The sequence below is a fragment of the Geospiza fortis genome, unplaced genomic scaffold, assembly GCF_000277835.1.
Source record: "Geospiza fortis unplaced genomic scaffold, GeoFor_1.0 scaffold41, whole genome shotgun sequence".
Classification (NCBI taxonomy): domain Eukaryota; kingdom Metazoa; phylum Chordata; class Aves; order Passeriformes; family Thraupidae; genus Geospiza; species Geospiza fortis.
In genome coordinates this window covers 22280529-22304203 of record NW_005054299.1, presented here as the reverse complement: position 1 = coordinate 22304203, position 23675 = coordinate 22280529, and the positions used below count along the sequence as shown (strand labels likewise).

Below are 23675 nucleotides of genomic sequence, written 5' to 3'. Positions count from 1 at the left end.
TGTTCTAAGACACAAGTAGGATTTTTAACATAAATATTCTCATTGTGGATTTCAATGCATCTCTTTCTAGTTTTAACACAAAGTAAACTGAACCCGACCTAATTGTTCATCCCTCCAATGCCACGACCGGAAGGCTGATGAGTTTGGCATCATCCTTGGCACTGTGAAAAGAAGGAGCTTCTCACCCTGAAACATGCTGCCAAAAAAAACCCTAATCAGATCTGATGCCACTACATGCCAGCCAAAAACAAAGACGGATAAAAACAAAGGTATTACTTTATATTCTGAGCTCTTGAAAAGCTGGGACTAGGGAGAAGGTGAACTCAGTAAGTGCTCAGATGAATTTCTCTTTTTCTGCTTCTTCTGAACAAGCACAGAATTAAGCAAGGCATACAGCTACCAGGAGGTAATCAGTGTCCTAAGCATCATGAGGTGCCCAAGAAAAGATCTGCACCCAGCTAAAGTCCTGTTTTCATTGATGCTACTTCATCATTACAAACCTCAGGTAGAGAAAATTTTGAACTTCAAATGAGAAGCTGAAATTATGAGGAGGAAAATTTCAAGGGAAAAAAAAAAAAGAAAAAAAAGAAAAAAGAGTAGCATCTGGGATTAAAAATTTAAAAAAAAATTGCTATATATAGATCCCCTATATTTTATTACACATAAGAAATATATAAAGAGAGTTATAAATCTTCATAATCTTCCTCTTAAAACTGTGGTCTATTTCCATTTCCTATCATTTAATGTGAGGAAATACAGATGTCTTTCTGGAGAGTCTGCATGAAAATGGAGAGATTATCTCAAAGGTATCACTTTAAAATAATAGTCATATGGTTGGACTTTTACCAGAATTTTTATATTTTAGTGGCATACTAAGATAAAAAGGAAAGCTTCCTTTTCCCAACATTTTTGAGCAATTTTTCACTTTTAGGAATAATTAACTTCAGAAGCAAATTACTCACAAATTACACACAAACCCCAAATCTTTCTCCAAGGAATCTAGCCACAGAGTTCCAGAAGTGGAGGACAGATGTTCCTTGCTCCCCGTGTCAGTGTTATTTTGCAGCTCCTTGCCAACAGAAATTAATAATTAGGTGAGCTGAGTGGGAAGGGAGAAAAACTGAAGTAATCTCCCTTTACCTGCACAATGAGTAACAGCAAAGACAGGCATCCATGGCTCTGAACAACCTCCAAACCATGTTGGTCTTCAGGGCTTGCCTGGGTGCCCTGATGTGCTGCAAAGTAGGAGCCCCGTGAGGTCGTCCTAGCTTCCCTTTCTTGCCTGGGAGGCATCTGCAGGACTCTGAGATTAGGCCTACCTAGGACTTTGAAAAGGACTTCTCAATGAAAAATGGACCCCATGGGGCCCCTGGAAAACAAAAACAGATCCAGTCCTCTGCTTTGCCTCCAACTTCCCCTGTGGATTTGGTGATGGCAAGCCAGGTGATCTCCCTCTTTCTATTTTGCAAAGTAAGGAATACAGCCTTTCAGTGTGTGGAAGACTACCCCTCTGTAATGGCTAGGCACTTTGCCACCCTTAACTTATCCTCAGCAACATTCCTGTTGAGCAGAGAATTGGTTTTCAAAAGGACAGGAAGGCTTTGTGACTCACAGAAAATCATGCAGCAGATCAAGGGACTGAACCCAGGCACCAAAAGAAAATCACACAGCAGGAGTCTAGCCCCTGTACCATTTCTTCCCCAGACTTTCCTCATTTGTTCTGTTTTGAACTGTTGCAGGAGTTAAGATGGGTATGTCTGACAGTAACACTGTGGACAGAAAATCCCCTTAAATTGTCTGAGGAACAAAATCCACTCCCTTGAGAGCATGATAGTTCACAGATAAAGCGTATTTTAAAGGGCATTTATCCAAAGAGTTTTATTTAAGTATTTTATTATTTCAAAGCCTTAGAGGAGATTAGGGCAAATTAAGGGCTCAAGGATATCCGAGCAACCTGGAAAAGCAGAGGATGAAGACAAAACCACTTGAATAGCTTATTGGTTAGCCAAACCTCACTGGAGAATTTAGGTTGTACATTTAAACAATTTCCACCAACCTAGTGTAACTGAGGGATTTAAGAGCAGGAAGGACAAAAAGGCAAGCAATTTTAAGGAAAGATGGCATGCAAAAGAGACTAGCAAATGTACTTGGAAAAAAAATAGAGAAAGTATGTGATTGACATTTGGAAAATACTTCACTGTCATCTTTACTACAGCAGTGTAAGATGGTACAAGCCAAAATCAGTAGTACTTTTGATTAAGATAGGACAGTTTAGAGAGACAGAAAAATGGTTCAATACGGACCAGAAAGTGACTCACTCTCAGTACTGATTCATCTATTTCTGCCTTTGAATTCACTTAACAAATGTGTTATTGTACAAACACGTGATTCACTGAAAGACAAGCTTAAAGCAGCATTTCTGTTGAATGCTGGTAATGATTGAAATTAGGCCAACAACAGCCCACCAACCTGAGATGGAATTATTTTGAACAACCAGCATAAAGTGGACAATTATGGTTAAACCCTATTAAAAACAAAACACTTTTAACTGAGAGGTGTTCTTGCCCTAATGTCACAGAAACCAGTCTAGTCATGTTTCAAAAAATTGGTGTCAACTAAAAATTATTCCACAGATTCCAGACTCAGCTGGAATTGCTGTAACTTATCTTCTCTTTTGCATTTTAGTATCATTCATTTCACCTTTCCAAAGCACTATATTTGACAAGACCCAGCTTCCAAAGCACTTAATATTCTGTACTAGGCACTGCTTTAAATTCTTATGTAGTATTTCTGAGAAGAAAGAATGATAACGGGGCTATAGCAGAAAAATGTTTGATTTTAGGTTTACCTCATGAATAAAAGCTAATCACTAAAGTCACTAGATATACCCACTTGACAGGTATAAGCATTTCTGAAATATTATTTACTGTCATATATTTCTGGCATTATGGAATTCCAGTGCTTTCCTTCACTGTCTCACACTTCAAAGAATCTTAATACTGGATGAAATGTATCACTGATGGTCCCAGTGATCTTTCATCTCTCTGTTACTGAAGTTCAGAGTATGAAGCAGTAGACACATGAAACCTCGCTTAAACTGGAGGAAAACATTTCTGCTCTGTTTTTTGCTGTTTTCCACTCTGATTTATCTTTCACCTTAGTTTTTGTCACTGGTGCCACATCTGGGCTATGGACAGTCAGGATGCTTATTTCTCCAACCACAAGCAATGTGTTGCAGCCAACGAGAACGTTTTTCCAGTACCTTAAGAGTAGAAAATGGATGGTTTCCTTACTGTGCTATTAAACTATTTATTAAAATAGTATGTGTATAACCTGTGTAATACTGTTATGGTGTAACACATAATCTTTACCTTACACTGTTCACTCTTATGCAGGGATTCAGTGTCATTCCTCTGGTCTACATCCTGCAGCTACATCATTGCAAGGGCAGAAAAGTTCTTCACATAAAACTGAGTCACATGCACACCTTTGCCTTTCTGGTGCACACATCTGTGACCCCACCCACCCTCTAAAGTTCAGAGAAACTCTCCTTGCTTATAAGCAGATGACAGAGTATAAGGTGAGAAAAATGGTGCTTGGCTAGAGAGCCAACAAGTGGATACAAGCTGAACTGCTGGCCCAAGAAAGCAGAAGAGGCAAGAGTAGTGTTACAGTCTGGCAATGGGGAGCACCAGCAGCTCTCTGTATTGGAAGAAAAGCTGACAATAGACACACTTAGGCTGAGGTGTAAAAATTAGTTATTGAATCTGGCTCAAAGTCTCTTAAACAGCAATGGGAAATCTCTACTCTACATTTCATAATATAGTGCACAGCTGTAGATTTTGTCTTTGGTTTGATGCCACTTTTTGATTAATCTGAGCAAGGCAGGAGTGCTTTCCCCCCCTTTTTTTTTGTTTTTTCCTTAAATTTGGGCCAGCTTGTTTCTAATACTTGCAATCCCATAGAGACATCCTCAACACATATAGGCTGCATATAAAGCATAACTCATAACCGTGATAAACCTATTTTTAATTTTCCCTAATATAAGTTTTATCAATAAAGGTGAAGACCAGGAAACCACTTTTTCTCTCTGTGGATAAAAGTGCTCATTCTTTTCTGTAACACCAGCTTGGAGTCCATGGACTATGAAAAAGACAGACATTGAATTCCATGGATTTGGATAGTTCATCAGAGGTTTTTAACTAACCTTTCTGCAATCTACAGATTCCTTCAATTTTGACTGGATCTACATTCCCTCCACTGACACTAGGTATTTAAGCACATTCACAACAGGTTTTTATTTTATTACTTTTTGTGGACCCCTTATAACTGATATACAGACTTTCCCTTTGACCAAGTGAATGCTATTTTCAGAATCTAAAATACAGTTCAATATTGTTTGATAAAACAGGAGACTAACACCTTATCCTGGAGGGTTGAAGGCCAAAAGGGCCTGAAAAACAAGCAGAAGAGAGAAGATAGACACTAGACATCACTGATTTGCTTGGAAAAGCCTACTGGAGACTACAGCTTTGAAAGTCAATTTCTTTATTCTACATCTGGTTACTGTGAGATGCTGAATATAATGGCCTGACTTCCCTGCTGCTGGCATGGGAGGTCTGCAAACAACTATGGAGCAGTGCACTCTAAAGTGGCTCTGTGCTGAGAGCTTTGTGCTGGTGAAAAATGTGCTGATTTACAGTGATTTATGTAGTCATGCTGTTCCTGTCTGATAGCTGCCTGACAGGCAGATGTGGAAATCTCCAAGCTAGGAATATTTCGTTCCCTCTGGGCTTGTCTACAATGGAAAAATGAGTTAGACAACAACAACACGTGTGTGTCTGCATGTATGTGTGTGTGTGTCTGCATATATGTAGATATATGCAAGTTATATTCTGTAAAGTCATATTCGCAAGTGTATTTCAGAAAAAGGCAATGATGTTTAAATGTCCAAGTTACACTCTGCCTTAGAGAGCATTCCAATCAGCTAGCCTGTCTCAATCTGCTTCACTGAAACACTACTAATCTTTTCAACGTTTATTTCTTTACTCTTCTCCCAAGGAATGAAGCAGAAGGTGATCTTCCTGGGTCCCTTCCAACTCATATTCTATGATTCTAAAAACTCTCATTCCAATGCCATGGGAAAGCATTCAGCCCTAGCACTGAAATGGATGGGAAACTTAAGTTCTCCTCATCCCTGTTATTAAGGGCAGTACCTTCAAAATACCTGCTTTGTATAACTGCTGTTACTCAACCAATCTTGAACAGATTTGTTCACCTTGTGCTGTCCCATTGAAGCAAAACAGTCCTTATTGTCTGTTCCATGACAAACCCAGAGCTGTGTACTTGAAATTGTGACCTCCTTTTGTTTACAAACATACAGAACATCACCATTAAGGTTAATCTTGCACAGAGCAATTTACACAGAAGCCATCACACACTGGGCCTGTGCAGCCTCAAGAAAAAAATGACTGTGAGGAGACCTCATTAATGTGTATAAATACCTAAAAGTGGGTGTCAAGCAATAGGACTAGAGGAAATGGGCAGAAAGTGATGCACAGAAAGCTCCACCTGAACGAAAGGAAGAACTTCACTGTGTGGGGGACTGAGCACTGGAACAGATTTTCCAGAGAGGCTGTGGAGTACCCTTCATTGGAGATATTTGAGAAGCAACTGGATGCAATCCTGTGCAGTGTGCTCTAGGAGAACCCTGCTAGAACTGCAAGGCTGGACCAGATGACCCACTGTGGTCCCTTCCAACCTGATCCATTCTGCAGTTCTGAGACTAATCAGATGTGAGTCTAGAGCCAGAACATGTCCATGCTTGCTATTATAGTGGGCAAGGTCCACTTGCACTTACAACAAAGAATCTCATCAAAACACTTCTGCCTCTTCTCAAGAGTTCTTGGTGTGTGCATCAGAATGTTCCCATTATATTCCCCTACCAGACAAGTGAGCAGATTACTGATCTCAATAAAGTTATCTCAAACTTGAGGAAAAAATGAACATTCGTTCTTTAGAGCTCATTATCCCTGTTTATACAAAAAATTAGTGACCCAGCCACAAGAGTGCAGCACTCTCCAGGGCAGTGAGCCATGATCACGGTGTCATAGTGTGAAACCAATTGTGTAGACTACAAAAACTAGAAATTGGCAGCTTTAGGATAAGCTTCGTCTGCCTTGGAAAAGACAGATCATGTCCTAAAAACATCCCTTCTACATTATGAGCTGGAGAGTCTGATAAACTAGCTCTCCTGTAATTGTTTCAAGTCCTATGAGAATAACATATCCCATAGTGTCAAAAAAACCAAAGAGGACCAAACTGTCACAGTCCCAGGTTTCATACAACTGAAACAGAGGTGGGCTCTAGGTTTCAAAAATAACTAAATTAAAGGTCTCCTGTAGGTTGTGCATTTGCAGGGGCACACAGGAGGCAGAACTGCCTCTAATACCTGCTGAGACACTGTTTTATTGAAAAGGGCCGTGTTAAACCTTTGCACACAGACACCCCCCACCACCACTATCTTTGCTTCATTATATTTCATGAAACTTTTCATATGTAGCTGATGTATAGCCTCGTTCCCTATAAAATTTTTCCAGGATTGTTTAAATAAACAGCTAAAGTATGCAATTTTACTGAGTGGGAAGTTGGGGATTGGGTTTGTTGGGGTTTGCTTTTTGTGTTGTGGTGGTGCTTATTGTTTTATTTTTTTTTTAATCACCCAGGATTAGTACTCAAAGTCAGCTCCAAGTTACCTACATATCAATTAGGACAGTGTTGTGCTTTACTCCCTCAGTGCCTGGAGTGCAGTAAAGCTTTTGGAGCCTCACTGCCAAAACTACAGTCTCCTCTTGTTACAACCAGCACAGAAAATTATTAAACAGGGTTGTGCTTTGATTGATATGTTTTGCTTTGGTATGTTATCTTTTAAATGTTTATTGCTTTAACAGGTGTTTTTTTTAAGTGACCTCTGCTGTATTGATGGAGGGATGGGGGTGGGGGGGGTGAATGTCAGCACATCCATCATTTCTTTTTACTGCTGCCTCACAAATTACTAAAAAAGGCAGAATATCTCAGCTGTGCAACCACATAAACTAGGAAAGATTAGGCTGAAACTGAAGCAAACCATGACATACATTCTTTCTTGCTTTCAAGAAAGCATGGACACATGAATGCCAGAAAACGCTACAAGAACAAGAAGCCCAAATCTACTCTTTCTTCCTCTTTATGTCTTAAAAAGAAACTCAAAGGTAGTGAAGCCATACCTCTTGAAGGGCTATTCTCTTCAGTAGCTTAATTTTATTATCTGGTTCCATTCCTACTAATGTAAACATACAGACAAAAAGAGAAGCAGGCTTGGGCTCCAATTGAGTAGCACTCAGCCATGGTGAATCACCCTTTCAGAAGGACCTTTCCCTGATTCATTTGAATGCTTCTATAGCACAGTCTTTTCAAGCACAAAGCACTCACTTCAAATGAGTCACACCAGAAGCTACAAAATCTGAGCACCAGAAACAATGCATAAAAAATGTTTTGGCACTGATCCCGTACAAATAAAAATAAAATAATGGTCTTGATTTTCAGGACATGATAAATACTATAAGTGACCCTAAAACACACTTTATCTGACTGCATTCATTCATTTCCAAGATGAGGATGCCTTCATATTTCATGAAACCGTTTATTTTTGCAAACTGATCCTAGTGTATTCACTTTAGAAGAAAACAGCCAACACATTTAATACTGTAGATATTTAGAAGTAATAAAAGTGCACCTCAGCAAGGGAAAATGATCTGCAACCTTTTCTTTTCTTTTCTTTTCTTTTCTTTTCTTTTCTTTTCTTTTCTTTTCTTTTCTTTTCTTTTCTTTTCTTTTCTTTTCTTTTCTTTTCTTTTCTTTTCTTTTCTTCCAAAAACCAGGTTACCTGACTTTTCAGGGGTAAGAAAAATCTTCCTGTGAATTTTATTGAAGTTATTTTTAACTTCAGTTCAACATAAACAGCTGGGTTTTTTCCATTTTGCTACATCCAAAAAGTTAAACACTATTGAAACTTATGGTATGCATTGCCTGAAAATTGAACATTAGATTGGGATAGGAAGCATGACAGACTTGTACAGTGCTCAAAACAAACTAGAACCATATCTATGTACAGGTAACTGTAAATTAGAGAGAGCTCAGCATTTTCATTTTGTCAGTGTCGAGTAGCATCACTTCTCTTGGTTTCAGAGTATTACCAGCAAAGTATACAGGTCCAACAGAGGCAAAAACCGACAGATATAAAGACCTTTGGTTACCAGAGACAGGACAAACTAGCATAAATTTAAGCTGAAACTCAAACTGAAAGGCTTTCTAATCTGAAGATATTCTGTTCTGCATCAGCTACAATCCACTAGTTGCTGGCCGTGTCATGTGCCCACTGCTCTGCATTTGTCCCAAGTCAGTGGTAAATTCATGCCCTTCATTCTTGTGGTATTGTTATTCATAATCTTTTCTTTGGCGGGTCGCTGTCATTTATAGCGTTTCTTCTCAGTTGCCAGAAGTCACACAGGGAGAAAATAAACAGAGAAACAGTGGGATGCATTGTCTATGTATTGAATTATCCTCTAGTTTACTTTAGCTTTTCATAAGTACTGACCCAGCTTTCAGAATACAAGTGGGTTAGCGCAACCATCCTGTTAGCCAGTTTCTTGAGACACAGCTAATCTGTTTGGCTGGTATCTTTCACAACCTCAGCAACAACTTGGGAAAATAGACAAGTTTTATTTCTTAGTGTTGTTTAAAGGTTGCTTGTTTGAAAAATACTTTGGCTTCCAAAATATTGAAAAGCTACTTTAAAATGCAAATAAAATGTAAGTCAGATCAACATTTCTGTATTTAAGAGATCTATTTTAGGATTATGGAATATCAGTACAGACCATTTAAAGTGTCTGAGGTAGCTTAAACCAATAAAACTAAAGGCAATAACCTATAACTGGAAAAAAGAAGCTTTAAGTTAAACCTCTGCAGCAAATGCCAGAAATCTCCAGCATACAGGACACACAAAACTCTGAAAATGAGCTTCTAGATGGTCGTTTCCAGTGTAACATATCGCTGTTCCTGGAATCATGAAATGGAGACTTCCTTTCCAGCTCACCTTTGCTCTCCCCCCACCATGCTGAAGCCACAGTCCAGCTGCAATTACACTGAGGGATATCAAAAAAGAAAACTTCATAAGAAGCACTTACCTCGGTGAAAAGGAAATAGTTTATTAAAGGAATAGAGGGACCCCCTCAAAAGCTAAAGTGAAACAGTGCTGGATGTCACATTGCAGACTTGTAGGGAACAATCTCTCTTTGTGGGGGACAGAAAGGCTCAGCTAAACAGGGTTTTCCTATATCTGAATTTCTATGCAACTCTATTTAGTGCCTATCACGATCGGCAGGCAACTGGCCACTCTCCATATGGCTGGTTGCCTTCTCTTCCTGGGGAACTAAAGAACACAGGGGCATCTCAAATGACGAAGACACAGTATGAGACAATATCACAACAGAGCATTTCTTTTTATAATTTAAATCAAGTAAGCAACTGATTCACGCAGGGAAGAAATTTGATAAGACATCAAAGGTCTAATCCCCAAGCCATAAAGCTAACTTGCTGACAATAACTGCAGAGCTCTCACTCTCTTACATTTATCACTGCCATCAGCTCCTTCAGAACAAAGTATTTGGGAAAGAAGGCAGGCAGCTGAGTCTGGGAGGCAGATTTTGCTCTTGCTAAACTGCTGATCTTAAAATAACATGTTGCTAGCTTTAAATACTGTCATCTTTAAAAAGGGGAATCATGCTAAAAGCAAAGGGTTTAATAGTACACATTTAGAATATACAAGGGTTTAATAAGCCAGTCTAATGAAAAAAAAACCACTTTCCACAGGGACACAAGAACCTGTAAGCAGTTTTCTCAAACCACTGGCAGTTCTATTTCCTCTCAAGTTTGGGGTTTTATGGAACTCTTGTATGTTTGTTTGTATGTTGGGCAAAAACATTTTTCCTTTAATTTAAACCATTGTTTTCCAAGGAAAAAAGTCATTCAGAAGCCATTTATTTCTAATTACTATGAGGACTTTTTCAAAAGAAAAAACCCTTAAATATGAAAGACAAAATTTTGTGTGCATCTAGCAGCGGATAAAAGGGGTCAACAAACCATAATCCAAACCAGACATAAAAGAATTTTTCCAAGTTCTGTTTCACATTTTAAGTGGCCTCTGTTTTCTTTGTCAGAGCTTTTCCTTGCAGTTCTTTGCCTTCTACACACCAGTTGGACAGTAGCTTTAAAATCTGTCATGAAAGATCACCCAGTAATCCTAGGGATGCTAAACTGTCACACTAGCATTACAACCCATTACTCCCTTTCCACCACAGACCCAAATGTGTGAGATTTCTCGGTAGCATAAGGAATTCTTACAGATGATGAACCAAATAGAGGAGAATTGAAGAGCTTCCACTTGAGTTCATGAGCAAAGACCTCACAGCAGTTGGTGCAGTACCAAAAAAATATCCCCAAAAAGGCTGTAATGACAGTCACACATACTGTATTGCAGATGAAGAATCAACAATAGAAGATACTACTGCACTTCAGAAGTAAAAACAAAAATGCTGGTTTTAAACATAGTGGACCTGAGAACACATAGAATAAGACTATAACAATTTATTGAGATCCTTTTTTTAATAAAAATCACTCACATCAAAGATTTTGTAAAGTTTGGGGTTTTTAATGTTAGGCAATCAGAATTAAGTTTTGCATGCTTGAGGAAGCCTAGACACTGAGGCAATCAGAATTAAGTTTTGCATGCTTGAGGAAGCCTAGACACTGCACTTGTGATAAGAAAATGCTTGTAAGTACTTTGAAAATACAATAGATAATGAACCCCAGACCTCTAAAGAACAGATATTTCATATGAATCATATTTTCTCCTCACCCCACAAAGTGAAAGAATTAAGGCCCAGCAAGTTTCAATTCTTACCAAGAGCTTATATAAACATCATATTTTTACAGCTCAAGAGTGAAGATTTCTGCAGTCCAAAGTCTCTGATGCAATACTTTGTATTTGTGGTTTGTAGTTATACTTGAAAAATCAGAAATCAGAGAATCTTTTCCTCTAAGAATATTTTTGCTGGAAACTGATAATTATCCCATGTTATAGATGTTTTTTATATGCAGTGGAATTGGCCAAAAAAACACAGGTAGAGGTGGCACCTATGGTATCTTTTCCTATTTCACTGTGGAAAATGGCTCCCTGATACAGTTTTGCAGAGATTATAGCATTTGGAACAATATTTAAGAGAGCCCATCCCCTTCTAACAGGTAGACCCATCACACTAATGCCACATCCTCTTCCTCCCAATGTTGCTTGTTGCCTTTCTTGGAGCATGGAATCTGGCTTTCACAAACCTTTTTTTGTCTTTTGTGTTTTAGTGCTTGTGAGGTCAAACAGAGCCACAGCTTTGTTTCTCTGTTGCATAGAGTGGCCTGGAAAGACAGTAGTCAGCTGGCTAGTTTTGACCACATCTCACTGACATGGGAGGAAGAAAATAAATAGTTATGCCATTTTTAAAAAACATAATCTTTTTTTCCCTGTCATCTGCCTCACAGAGGAAAAAAAGAGCATATTCCACAGGAGATGCTAAGGCATTCTCACCTCCCTTTATGTTGTTGCCTGAGGAATAGGAACGTCAGGTGACTGGACTAAGGACAATTGCTCATTTGCCAGCATTCTCTGTAGGAAGAGCTTGGCCAACTACCGAAGGAGAATTACAAGTTGCCCACAACAGGCTACTGATGCTCTCTGTGGATAGCACTCAACCACATTTAAAGTAATCTGGATAAAAAGGACAAATGGCAGTGTAAATATATTCAGCCATGAATATGGCTTGAACTAGATGAACATGGGTACTTTTCAAGAACCTTATCAAACATAAATCACTATTTAACTGTTCAGAAAACAGGAGAGCAAATGTTTTATGTGAATTCAACATGTCCACATTTACTACAAGAGGGACCTTCTTCTGTTTAAGATGTAGGCGTGGGGGCATAAAATTTGTCCCTTATTACCTAGAATAGACTGCCTTTGGTAGCTAAGTTATCCTTCTGTCAGTTGCGCAGTCTGTCACTTGACCTGTTGGGTGCCATACACAAAGCTTGTATCCCTAGCCACCTCCTACAGCACCTGAGGGCCAGGCCTTTCCTTTAATTAAAGTTCCCTGAAGTCTGTCACCTCTGCAATCTAACCCACAGCTTACTCAGAGCAGCATCATTAGCTGACTGGCACATCTGCCATAGGACAGACACATCTGTCATTATCACTGTCTTGGACCCAGGTTCACAGGTAGAAAAGTAGGTCCTGCTACGAATCTGTCAGATCTGAATAGGTGCCAAAGCACCACAGATTGCTGATGCAAACAACTCCAAATACTTTCTGATATTTTTCCATTATTGAAACAATCCATAGAAAATGGCTACACCTTTAAATAATTCTCTTGGATTCACATTTTAGAAAGCTAAAAATCTAAATCCTTTGGAGCTCCTGTTGATACCTAAATATACATTCTCCCCAGAACTTGCCATTAAAGGAGAAAATTTCTGCTAGCATCAGTTTACAGACAGTTAATTTAGTCACAGAGATGTGGTGACTTGTTCAAAGTCAAAGAAGAAGTCTGTGGTAATGCTGGGAATTAAATACAGGACTCCAGAAACTCCTTCCTGTTTTTTAACCACATGTGTCATTCTTCCAAATGGTCTTTCCTACATAAGATTTAGTCATGGCTGAAGTAAGCCTGGTTCATTAACAAACCAAGGACATGGCAAGACAAACAGTATGAGTCCCTCAAAACTGGCTCATGGATTTTCTTGTTAAAAACATTTGAGGATATTTCGTAGACTATTTTATGACTTTTGTTTCAATTTACAAAAAAACCCCAGCTCTTCACTGAACGTCATTTTTAACACAATCCAGGATGATTTTTCCAGGAAAAAACACAGGCTGATCTATTTGGACTCTGTATGCTATTAGCTCTCTCAAGTTTTGAACAGTGTGGTACTGATTGGTTTTTAGTTGTTTCAGGGAAAGTTCTGAATTCAAGGTCCCTCAGAGTTCTCCACTTCTGAGTCTAAAAGAGTAGAGAAGAACAATAATAATTTAGTTTGTAAGAGATACACAACCGCAATTTTTCTTCTTGAAATAACCATGTCTCCCTCAAAATAAGGGCAATATTTGTACTCTTTCTACCCACAATAAACTGACTAAATCACAGACAAGACATTTTATCTTAGTGCTTCTTTAGACCTCCCCTAACAAAAATCAGACCATCATTACTTGTCTTTGTAAAGCATTTCATAAATCATAAATGAAAAGTACAGTAAGAGCATAACATTAAATAAGAGCCAAAGCCACAAGATCAGACTCTAAACATGGCCACAGACTTGACTTTTGCTTTAGTTTTCTGAGGCTTATTTATGGCTAAGCATTAATTACTTGTATTTTATACATCAGCTTAGCGCAGTGTTTCATTTAGTTATGTGGTTTTTAGCCTTTAGGAGCACCTCAGTTCCCAGATACTTCTTTATGTAGCTGTCAGACATAGAGAAACAATGACAGCATTGTTAATATATCCATCAAAACAGAATAGATATGATACATTAATGTTTCTATAGCAAACAGACACTGCTAAGGCAGAGGCATATTTTTCAAGGTTTTTCTAAACACTTTTCCTTGCCACTAATTTGTTTAAAAGCTATACCTCAGTGCTTCTTCACAGCAATATTTCAACCAAATTGCGAACTGATCTGAGAAAAATCGGAAACACTTCAACCAAGAAGAACATGTGCCTCAGCATGGTTTCCATACTCAAACACCTCAATCTTTTCTTCTCACAGTTGGAAAAGCAGAGAGAAGCATGACAAGAAGCTGACACCACAATTTATCTGCTGCACACCATGCTTTTAATATCACAACAGCTTTCAGGTAATCAAAATAAATGACAGTAGGAAGCCTTGAACACAGAGTACATAAGATGTATGCCTGTTAGCTGCTCTTGGAGGAATGAAACTGCATATTGGCTAAACTCTTTCGCTCCTTGCACTAAGAGTTTTGTTAAGGAAACTCGAATCGGCTTGAAGCTTAAAATGTTTTGTTTCTGCAAAATATTGTTGAACCACAAAAAGATCCAAGCAAACTAAATATGGAGCAAGACATGTTTTTGTATACCAGCCCAAAATATTCTCTTACTGATTCACTGCTAACTTATGACTGGTTTGGATATAATCTCAACCAACCATCATTGGTCTTGGGAGGTGAAGTGACATGAGTCAACTGTAATTAATATGATAAAGAACAGCTCACTCTTATTGCTTAAGTCAGTCCAGTCAAAGCTTTGCTTCGTGCAACACTCTTTCAGCTGCAACCTTTAGAAAAGGCAAATACAAAGGGCCATAGCACACTCCACTTACCACATAACTCCTTTCTCCCTAGCTCAAAAGCACTAAACTATTTCACTCCAGATGGAGGTGAAATATAGTATCATGTTTTCATGTGCAAGAACATGTAAAAAAACAATAGACAAATACATTATTTTTATATGGTAGATGTGTTGCATATGTAGCTTCATAAATTGTTGCTGCCCATTACTAAACATTCTTTTTCCCACTTCTAAAAATCATGTCAATCAAGAGGTACTCCAATATCTTTCAGCACAGCTGACATAACCCTACACAAGAATCCAACTAAGACCTGTTCTTTGCCTAAAGGAATGTCACATCCAGAGAACACAAAAACATGCACTGAAAGGGACATAAAACTATTTAAAAATAGAGAAAATTGTATTAATAAATTCAACCAGTAAATTTTAAGACTGTATTTAATAATTCCTGCAGAAGTGCTGCAGACAAATGTCAGGTTTTAAGCTGAATCTTGAACTCCAGATAAAGGAGCAGGTGACCAGGTGCAGACAATAGAAAGGAGGTGGAGTCCAAAAGTTATCTACTCTTAAGCATATATAAAAGGGAGAGAGCAAGTGTTAAATCTGGGGGCAACTTGATTCTGAGCAATGAAGAGTCTAATTTAAACATTTAAGCCTTATCTAACCTTTAGCTGTCAATGAGAGAGAATATACACCAGTACCTAACTGTGAAGGTGTCTATGTTTAAAGTTTTGGAGATGTACAAGTTTCCCCAATCACCACATAGGCTGATGTTTATCTTCGAGTCTTCCTCAGTTCTATTGTTTTGTTTTCATCTAATATGCAAGCTGGACACTTATATATAGTTATGTTCTTGCACAGCATAAACAAATTATCAGCTTGAATATCATAGAATTCTAGAATTTCCTGAGTTGGAAGGGATTCACAGGAATCATTGAACCCAACTCCTGGCCTGGCATAGGACCACTTCAAGAGTCACACCATGTGCCTAAGAGTGCTTTCTGAACTCTATCAGAGTTGATGCTGTGACCACTTCCCTGGGGAGCTGTTCCAGTGTCTGATCACCCTCTGGGTGAAAACCTTTCTAATATCCAGTCTAAATCTCCCCTGATGCAACCTGTAGGCAATTCCCTTGGATCCTGTCACTGGTCCATGAGACTGAAGAGACCAGTGCCTGTCCATCCTCTTTCTCTCACAAGGAAGTTGTAACTGCAATGAGGTTTCCCCTCAGTCTCCTCTTCACCAGGCTGAATAGACCAAATGACCTCGGCTGCTCTCATGTCTTCCCTCCAGATCCTTTAACATCTTTGTAGTCCTACTTCAGATGCTTTCTGACACCTTTGTATCTTTCTCATATTGTGGTGCCAATCCTCCTCTGATGAATAACATGTGATGTATTCCAAATAATGAAAAAGCTAGTGCTGAAACAAACTTGTTTTTTCTATGTTACCTGCTTAAGCTGCTCTTAAGATACTGAAAGAACAGCTGAGATCTTACAAAATTCACCTGTGCTCTAGTCACATATTTTTGTACACAAAAAGAAAATCCCCACTGTTCCTTCCAGGATTCACACTGCTTGGAATCTTTGAAATACTGCTTTTCTAAAGGGGAAGCAGTCTATGATTGTTCATCCTTTCCTGCCTCAAAGTTACAAACTTGATTGGCTACTTAAAAGGAAGTGTCAGGATTTTTATGTTCTTTGGCCAAGACCTAGTATTTAACTTAAGAAGCGCTTGTAGATCTAATCATCTCCTTTATTTTATTACTTGCCCAGAGCCACCTGAAGTACTGGTTTCTTCTATCTGATAGAATATGCAACATGACATTCTGTGGGACTCACTGTTTTCTCTCGTGCTCCTTTAGAAGATTACATTTTCATGCTAAGCATTACTGAACTGGTAACTGCATGGATCTTACCCTTGACTGACCCTGGCTTGTATTGTTCTTGGCTCAAAGAGGCAAGAATGAACAACCCCCAGTAAGAAGTCTGACCATCTTCCTCCAGGGGAATTGCAGCTGTGGAGAGACCACATATCATCTTTGGAAAATACAAATCTGTAAGGCAGTTTCTCATTGCTGGCATTATATGGTGCAAGTCAGATCACTTTCACTCATACAGATAAGTCAAGTCCCCTCCTTTGATGAAACAGAAGAATAGCAATTGCATCTGAATAAAGCTACAGGTAAAGCAATGGTAATTTATTTTCATCCAGTAAGGGTCTAGAAACAAAGATTAGATTGAGCAAGCCTGAAAAACTACACAGGAACACTCAACAAGAGGGTTTTGCAGCAATGCTTCCCAGAGCTCCTGTTTCTGGCCAGGACAAGAAATACCACAAGAACGGCCACAGTTTAATCCGAAACTGGATATGCATGCAAGAATAATGAAGATGGAGGGATGGGGAATGACAGACACAAAAACACAGGACTTTTACAAACTCTGTCCAACCTAAAGAAAGGCTTGGGTTTCTTTATAGCTCAAGTTCAGTTGAAACCTTTATGTAATTCAATAGGGAAAGCTGGAGTGGAAATCAACACTTGATCCAGGTCTTATATTCTCTTTACCTCAAATACTGTATAATGTTGGTTCCTAAGAGCTGATGAGTGATAGCCTTAAAGGTGAGAGGCAAACAGCACAATGGCAAATCCAGTGAACTGACAGGGTGCAACAGGACATGGCTACAAAACATGTGAAGAGAATTCACTGATTGTAGCAGAGTCTGGAAGAAACCAGTGAGGTGGGAGAAAGACAGGAAGGAGAATGCAGCAATGGCACTGAGTGCTACCTGAAGAAAAGTGTCAAGTGGCCACTGTGCAGAGCAGACGTTCCAACTCATTTATATTCTGTGCATCCCATTCTTGTACACACAAAGACTTGCAGACAGTTTCTTCCCAAACTGGATGCCATGAATACATGTAATTTCTGTATTATCAGCATAGAGAGACATCATAGTGACAGCTAAGACCTTTACTTACGCCTCATCTACTGGCAACAGTAGCACTGACTTTAACAAAGTTACTCCTGATTTAAAGCTAGTCCTGATCTACATCAGTGTAAAAAGAAGTCCAATGTGCTCAAGGAAATACTCAGCACAGCTGGGACAGCTTAGAAACATGAAATAGATGTTTGTAACACCATGTGATTAAAGAAAAACCCAAACCACAGAGTTTAGATCCAAATCCAAATCCTCCTCAAGCTCGGTGTTTTAGATCCAAGATTTTGATTCAGGCCCTTGTCTATATAAATTGTAGCAACTCAAAATTTGCTGTAATTTTAACTAATACATCACACCAAATACATCAGCACCTACTTCGGATTTTAAAGGCTTTGTGGTAACTGGTAAATTAAGTTGTGGGACATAAACAGTAAGTACATTTTGGTCTAGAACAAAAAAGAAACATGGAAAATAAACATGTTAGCAGGAAAGTGCCAACTTGATGTTTCACTGAAATTATAAATTCCATTGTCCATAACTCAGATATGATCATTAATTTGCTATATCAACAAATACATGATCATTAGAAGAACTCATTCCAGGGTTAAGCTGTAGGACACCTGTGACAGAACTCAACAATTTCCAGCATGCAAAATTTGTCACGGTTCCAAACCCATTTTTTGCTTACAATTAGAACTCTGCTTCTATGAAGATTATCCATCAACCTGTTTCCTTGCTCAAATATTTGTGGAAGACATTGAACTCTTTTATTGTCATTAACAGCAGCAATGCCATTTCCTTCCATAGGACAAGTCATTGAATGCTTACACATTAGAAAGCAGAACTTACCTATTATGAAAACATTTGAAATGCAAGCAAACTTGACAGAAAGTAATAAACAAGCAAAATACCTTTCTCATTCAAGCGATCTGCCTTAACTTCCAGCAAAGGCAAAGATCCAATAACTTGAAACTGAAGCTAGAAAAATTCGAAACACAAGCTGATTTTATTTTTAAAAGCTGAATCTTATTAATCAGATGATTTTACATACCCTTAGTATGAATGAGAAGCCCATCTAGGAGCTGCCCATCTAGGAATTTGTACATGTTTAATACTTCCCTATTAACCTATTTTTTCTGAATTTTGAAGTGTTCACCTTTTTTAATATATATACTGAAACTGGTTGTATAAAAATAATTAACCCAGTAATAAAATTAAATCATCTTCCCACTCTTGAGAATCAGTGTCCGAGCCAAAATATGTCAACTATGCAGCTAGTTGTGGGAAAAAGGTTTCTTTCCTAGAGTCTAGGCCAGTAATTCCACATTTGAGAAAGTGCTTTCAAATTAAGTTAAAGGTCTACTGACTCCAGCCACAGATGTTTTCTCTCAGGGTTGATATATGCTGGCAACCAAGTTGACAATTCAGAAATATTGGGAATATGCAAAATAAGCCTTCATTTCCCCTTTCACTCTGAGCTACGACAACCCAGTAATTAAAGTTTTCAAAGTACTGTAGTCAGACAGCTTCAAATCCTCTTCTTCAGCTGGAAGTACTGAAGAACAAAAATGCAAAATTGAAGCTCTGTGCTGAATGTTAGTACTTACTGTAACTAGTTGCCAGCCTTCTTCTCAATGCAACATTTTCCCAACTAATCAGTATTTTATCTTTTCCCAATGGGAGAATATTCTGCCTACTTTGTCCCATTCAGTTGCTTGCACCATTTCCACAGATTTTGCTCAAGTAGAAAAAGGAACAAGTCTGTGGGGTACAACAGCAACCTTCAGAGCAGATCCCTAGCCTCATCCCAGCCAGAAAAATAGCAACACTTACAAGGATATGAACTGATTTTTTCAGGCCCACCTGAATGATCTTGCATAACAAAACTGTGCACACTAGTTAAAAACAAGTATACCTCTTACTGTGATCTAAGCACAAAGTGCAAAGAGGGTGAACAGAAATATGGTTTCTTGAGTCTCCACATCAATAGTGACACTATTCATCAAAATAAAACTACAAAAGCTGTAATTGCTTCCAAACATCCATAAATTAACTCAGATGCCCCAGAGAGATCCACACTGCAACACCTGACACAGCCAGATGTTTTTGTTTGCTCTGTAGGAGAAAACTTTATGCTTTCAACAAGAGGGAAAACTGTTGTGGTGTTTTTTGCTTAAATGGTGAACTTTGATACATCAGTCTGCTTATGTGTATATCTGCATTCTTATCTATCTATTCAGAACTAGCTCACATGTGAAATCATAAGTTTGTTGGTAGTTTGTGGGTCTGGGCATATTTTCTTTTCTTTATACAGGCTATGCGAGCTGCTACAGCCACTTTTTTGAGTGCCTAAAAAAATTCTGAGCCTGGAAAGACTTAGGGATAGAACTATTTCAGTTAAAGCATATCTGAGTCAAGGTCACATTGCCAAGGATGAGTATGAGAAATTTTCCTTAGTATTGCTCATACTGTGATCCTTAAATTAAATAAAAGAAAAACAAGGTCAGATTTATAGAAACAAATTATATTATTTTACTGACTTAATATACTGTGGTTCAGTTTCCTAGCAGACTAAGAAACAATTTACTACTTTATCCTGTGTTTTATCCCTTTTAGATTCTATTAATAGAAAAGCTCCATGGTTACTATCTTAGTTTCTCCTAACTAGTGAACTCAATCCAGTTTACAGGAGTCAGTAAAGTGTTGCTAACTATAGTGCTTTTCTTCTCAAATAGGTAAGATCTTCAACATTTCAGGAGCCAGCTGGATGTCAATCTCCTGTTATTAAGAGACAAGAAAACCAATGAGGCTGATGAACTCTTGCAAGGACCCATCTGTAATACAACCTTTGGTAGGGTTTATTCTCCTGATCTTGAAGAGAGCACATACTGGGAAGTGTTATCTATCGTTTCCCTTCAAAGGTGCAAGTTTCTTCGGCTGACACCTTAGAATACTATCATTTTTTTCCTATGGTGAAATTCCCTATTCCATACAGGATCTCCTAGTCTGTTTACCTATTTTAGTTTCATCCTTATAACTGAACAGTTTGACTACTAGCTGAATAATATGAGCAAATCCAGAATCACCGAGAAGTGCTGTTTATCATCATTAAACACAGCAGTATCTCACAGAAGACAAAACAAATAGCAGATGTCAGTAATCCATCACTGTGTTCCCATCCGCAAATACTACAGGTCAAAATCTTCCAAGCTGCAGCTGCACAATGACTTCCATTTGAATAAGAATTCACTGCTAAAACAAGAAAAAATTTTCCTTTTGTTATCTAATGTACATATCCAATAGCTTTTCTTACAACAGTGAAATAAAAAGAGGGCTTGATGGTGTGTGGGGGCTGGTATTCAGTAGAATTCCCCAGAGTTCCCTTTTGGAATATGTGCTGCAAATTCACTGATGCGGGATGCCCCCATATGCAACAAAGACTTAAATACACAGTAGTAGCTTAATTGAAGAATATTGGCACTGTGTTCACAGCAATTCTGAGTGAACTCACAGTAACATACACATGGGATATAAAGGCTTGAGATGTAACTCTTCCTTTTTTCATTGTTTCTCTTATGTGGTTTAGAGAACATCTTTTCAACATTCTCCACATCCTCCCCTTCCCACCACCCCCAGAATTAGGGGTGACATTTAGTTCTCCCAACCATGAACTTGTGGTGCGAATCACACACAGTGCTAGTGCAGGAAAATCCTGTTTCCTGAAAGCAACCACAGAGCTCTGAGCACCAAGGTTAAGTTACAACATGCAAGCTGGCATCAAATTCACCCTAAAGTTCAGTTCATGTAAGAGTTCACCACCATATAAGATTTTACTGGTGATTCCTCAAATTGAGTAACACAACAACCTGCCTAAGAAATCCTCTCTTCCAGCACACTGTTCTCCCTAAGGGAGGACTGCATGGGCAGCAGAGCTTTATCCTCAGATTATTCAAACCAAAAATGCAAGGTTGAAGAATTTCCATTTCCTCTGTATAAATTCTCATTTGTTCCTGACACAGAGCTACAGTTTTCTGCTAGGCCGAAACAGCTTGACAGAAGCACTCAGTTTGGAAGTACCTTGAAAGATGGGATGTTTCTCAATTCTTCTTTCCAAAGAATTTATTTCTCCTCCATGTGCCACAAGCAGGATTCCAACAGTTCCCTCCAGCAGGTTAAAAAAGATCAACAAATACAGTTTAGCAGAATCATTGGTGCCACCACTGCCACAAGAGGTACATAAATCACCCCAAAAAAGCACTTATAGGAGTTTCATAGTTCACAGCTTCACACTTGAGAGTCTTACCTCACCCAGTCCCAGACATCTTTGCCCTGACTACATCAGATATGAACTGGACAGGGCATGGAGGTGAGTGCATGGGTTCTGCAAAGGGGGCTTGCCTCTCTGAGATGTCATTGCCCAAAGAGCTACTCAATATTTGTACAGTAATAGCCACAAAAAATGGGATTGAACCAATGAAAATAGACATTCTCTTCATAGAGATAGCTGCTTATAAAAGGACTGAAAGACATTGGCTGACATCATGAGAAGAGTTTACTTCCCAAATTATTAATCTATATTTTTAAGGCTCCCTGCAGTACAAAAACATAATGCTTTTCTGATCCTCGAAATTCCCTCCCTGTTGGTACCTTTTGCTAAGTAATTAAACTGTTTCATAAATTATAGTTTGTTAGTGTTGTGTAACACATTATAGATAGCTCCTAAAGAAGGTATTAAAAGCACAGAAGGAACAGGAAAAACTACTCCTATTCAGATCTGCTGCACACAGGCTGTGTTCAGCTCTGGTGGGCAGAGAAAGGGTACAGGCTCCTTTCTCACTAGAAAAATAAATATTTTAAAATCATCTACAGTACAACTTTCACTAGGGATCATCTCTCCACCAGATTTTGTTTCTAGCACAAACACTTAGTTCAAACTAAAACACATCAAATATTGCCTTGATTATCTAGGTAGCAAGCATTATGCCCTATTGTTGGCACCACAAGAAGCTGTCTCCTCAGCAGATTTGAGCTGCCAGTCACAGAGAAGCAATCCATTGAAAGCCCTCCTGAGAAATCCCAGTCTGTTCCGCCAGCTGAAGCAGCACTGTGAAAACCATCAAGAGCCAATAAATACCACACTACACCTCAGCTCCACCAACAGCTTACTCAGACCCATCCCAGCCTAATATATCAGACTCCCTGACACCACCAGCTACAGAAAGGCCAGGGAAGGAGCTAGCTAAATGGAGAACTACAGCAGATCTCCTTGACATACAACTGGTGCAAATGGAAAACAGGTCTTATTTCTCCTTTCCCTCTTAGATACATACCATCCATTTGATGTGCTACCCATAAGTTTGTATCGGTGAAAAAGTCTATTTCTAACTACATTATGTTAAAAAAACAAGGCTATTGCAATGATGTGACAAAATCTCCACTACTTAAAGAAAATCTCAGTGAGGAACTAGATGGATCATTCAAGGTTAATACATCTATTGTGAAGGCAGATAGGACTTAACAATAAAATTTTTGCCCCACATAAACCCTTCATAAAGAGTTCCTGTAGAACTTGAATCATTTCATGAGCTACTGCATATCCCAAAAACATCCAAAAAGGTCAGACAAGCCTAATGCAGCAAGAACAGTAAGTTAGCAATGAAAATTTCCAGGCCAACTGTAAGATTCTAGAATTCTTCCTACTATCTTACTTATTCAGGTTGATCAAAAATATTAACTATGAATGGAAAATCAGCTCAAATTCCTGTAAATTAGCTTGGTTTTAGTGTTCAACCTTATTAACAGATATAACAGTAACATAAATTACTTTGCAAGTGCTTTCAGTATAAACATTTCTCTTAATGCCTGGGAAAAAATCCTGATATGGTAAAGTAAGAATGTGAAAGCAAAAATATTTCTCTTGCAGCAAGAAATGAGAAATGGATATTTTTTCCTTTTTTTCTTTCTTCTGGGAGAAGAAAATGTCAGAGTTTTCTTGTTGTCTCAGGAAAGCTGATGCTGGCAAGTACCTTTCATTTCATAACTGCAAACACAAGGCATGAAATTTGATCTTTCATCAACATGAGATCAGTTCTTTTGGTCTAGAACTATTTCTGACCAGACCTTGCAATATAATAGAAACTGATTTCACTAGGGCATTTCTGGTGTGAATATCTGAAGGCAAGCCACGGGTCTGTTAGTTACCTGCAACATGCTTACTCTGTTTAGTCTTTTGGAATTTGAAAACAGTGAGAGACATATTTGACAATTACAACCATGGTAATCTCTGGCA

General features: G+C 38.5%; 1 protein-coding gene across 1 annotated transcript in view; it reads right to left on the bottom strand.

Annotated features, from left to right (window-relative positions):
• The window catches only part of LOC102045173 (SPARC-related modular calcium-binding protein 2-like), a 39871-nt gene that overhangs the window by 14777 nt on the left and 1419 nt on the right, over positions 1–23675 (bottom strand). The window contains exons 2-3 of the mRNA XM_031059907.1: positions 18298–18364; positions 17762–17832 (exon numbers count right to left, since the gene is read on the bottom strand). Of these exons, the coding sequence (XP_030915767.1) occupies positions 17762–17832; positions 18298–18364 (138 nt within the window). The remainder of the gene's footprint in view (positions 1–17761; positions 17833–18297; positions 18365–23675) is intronic.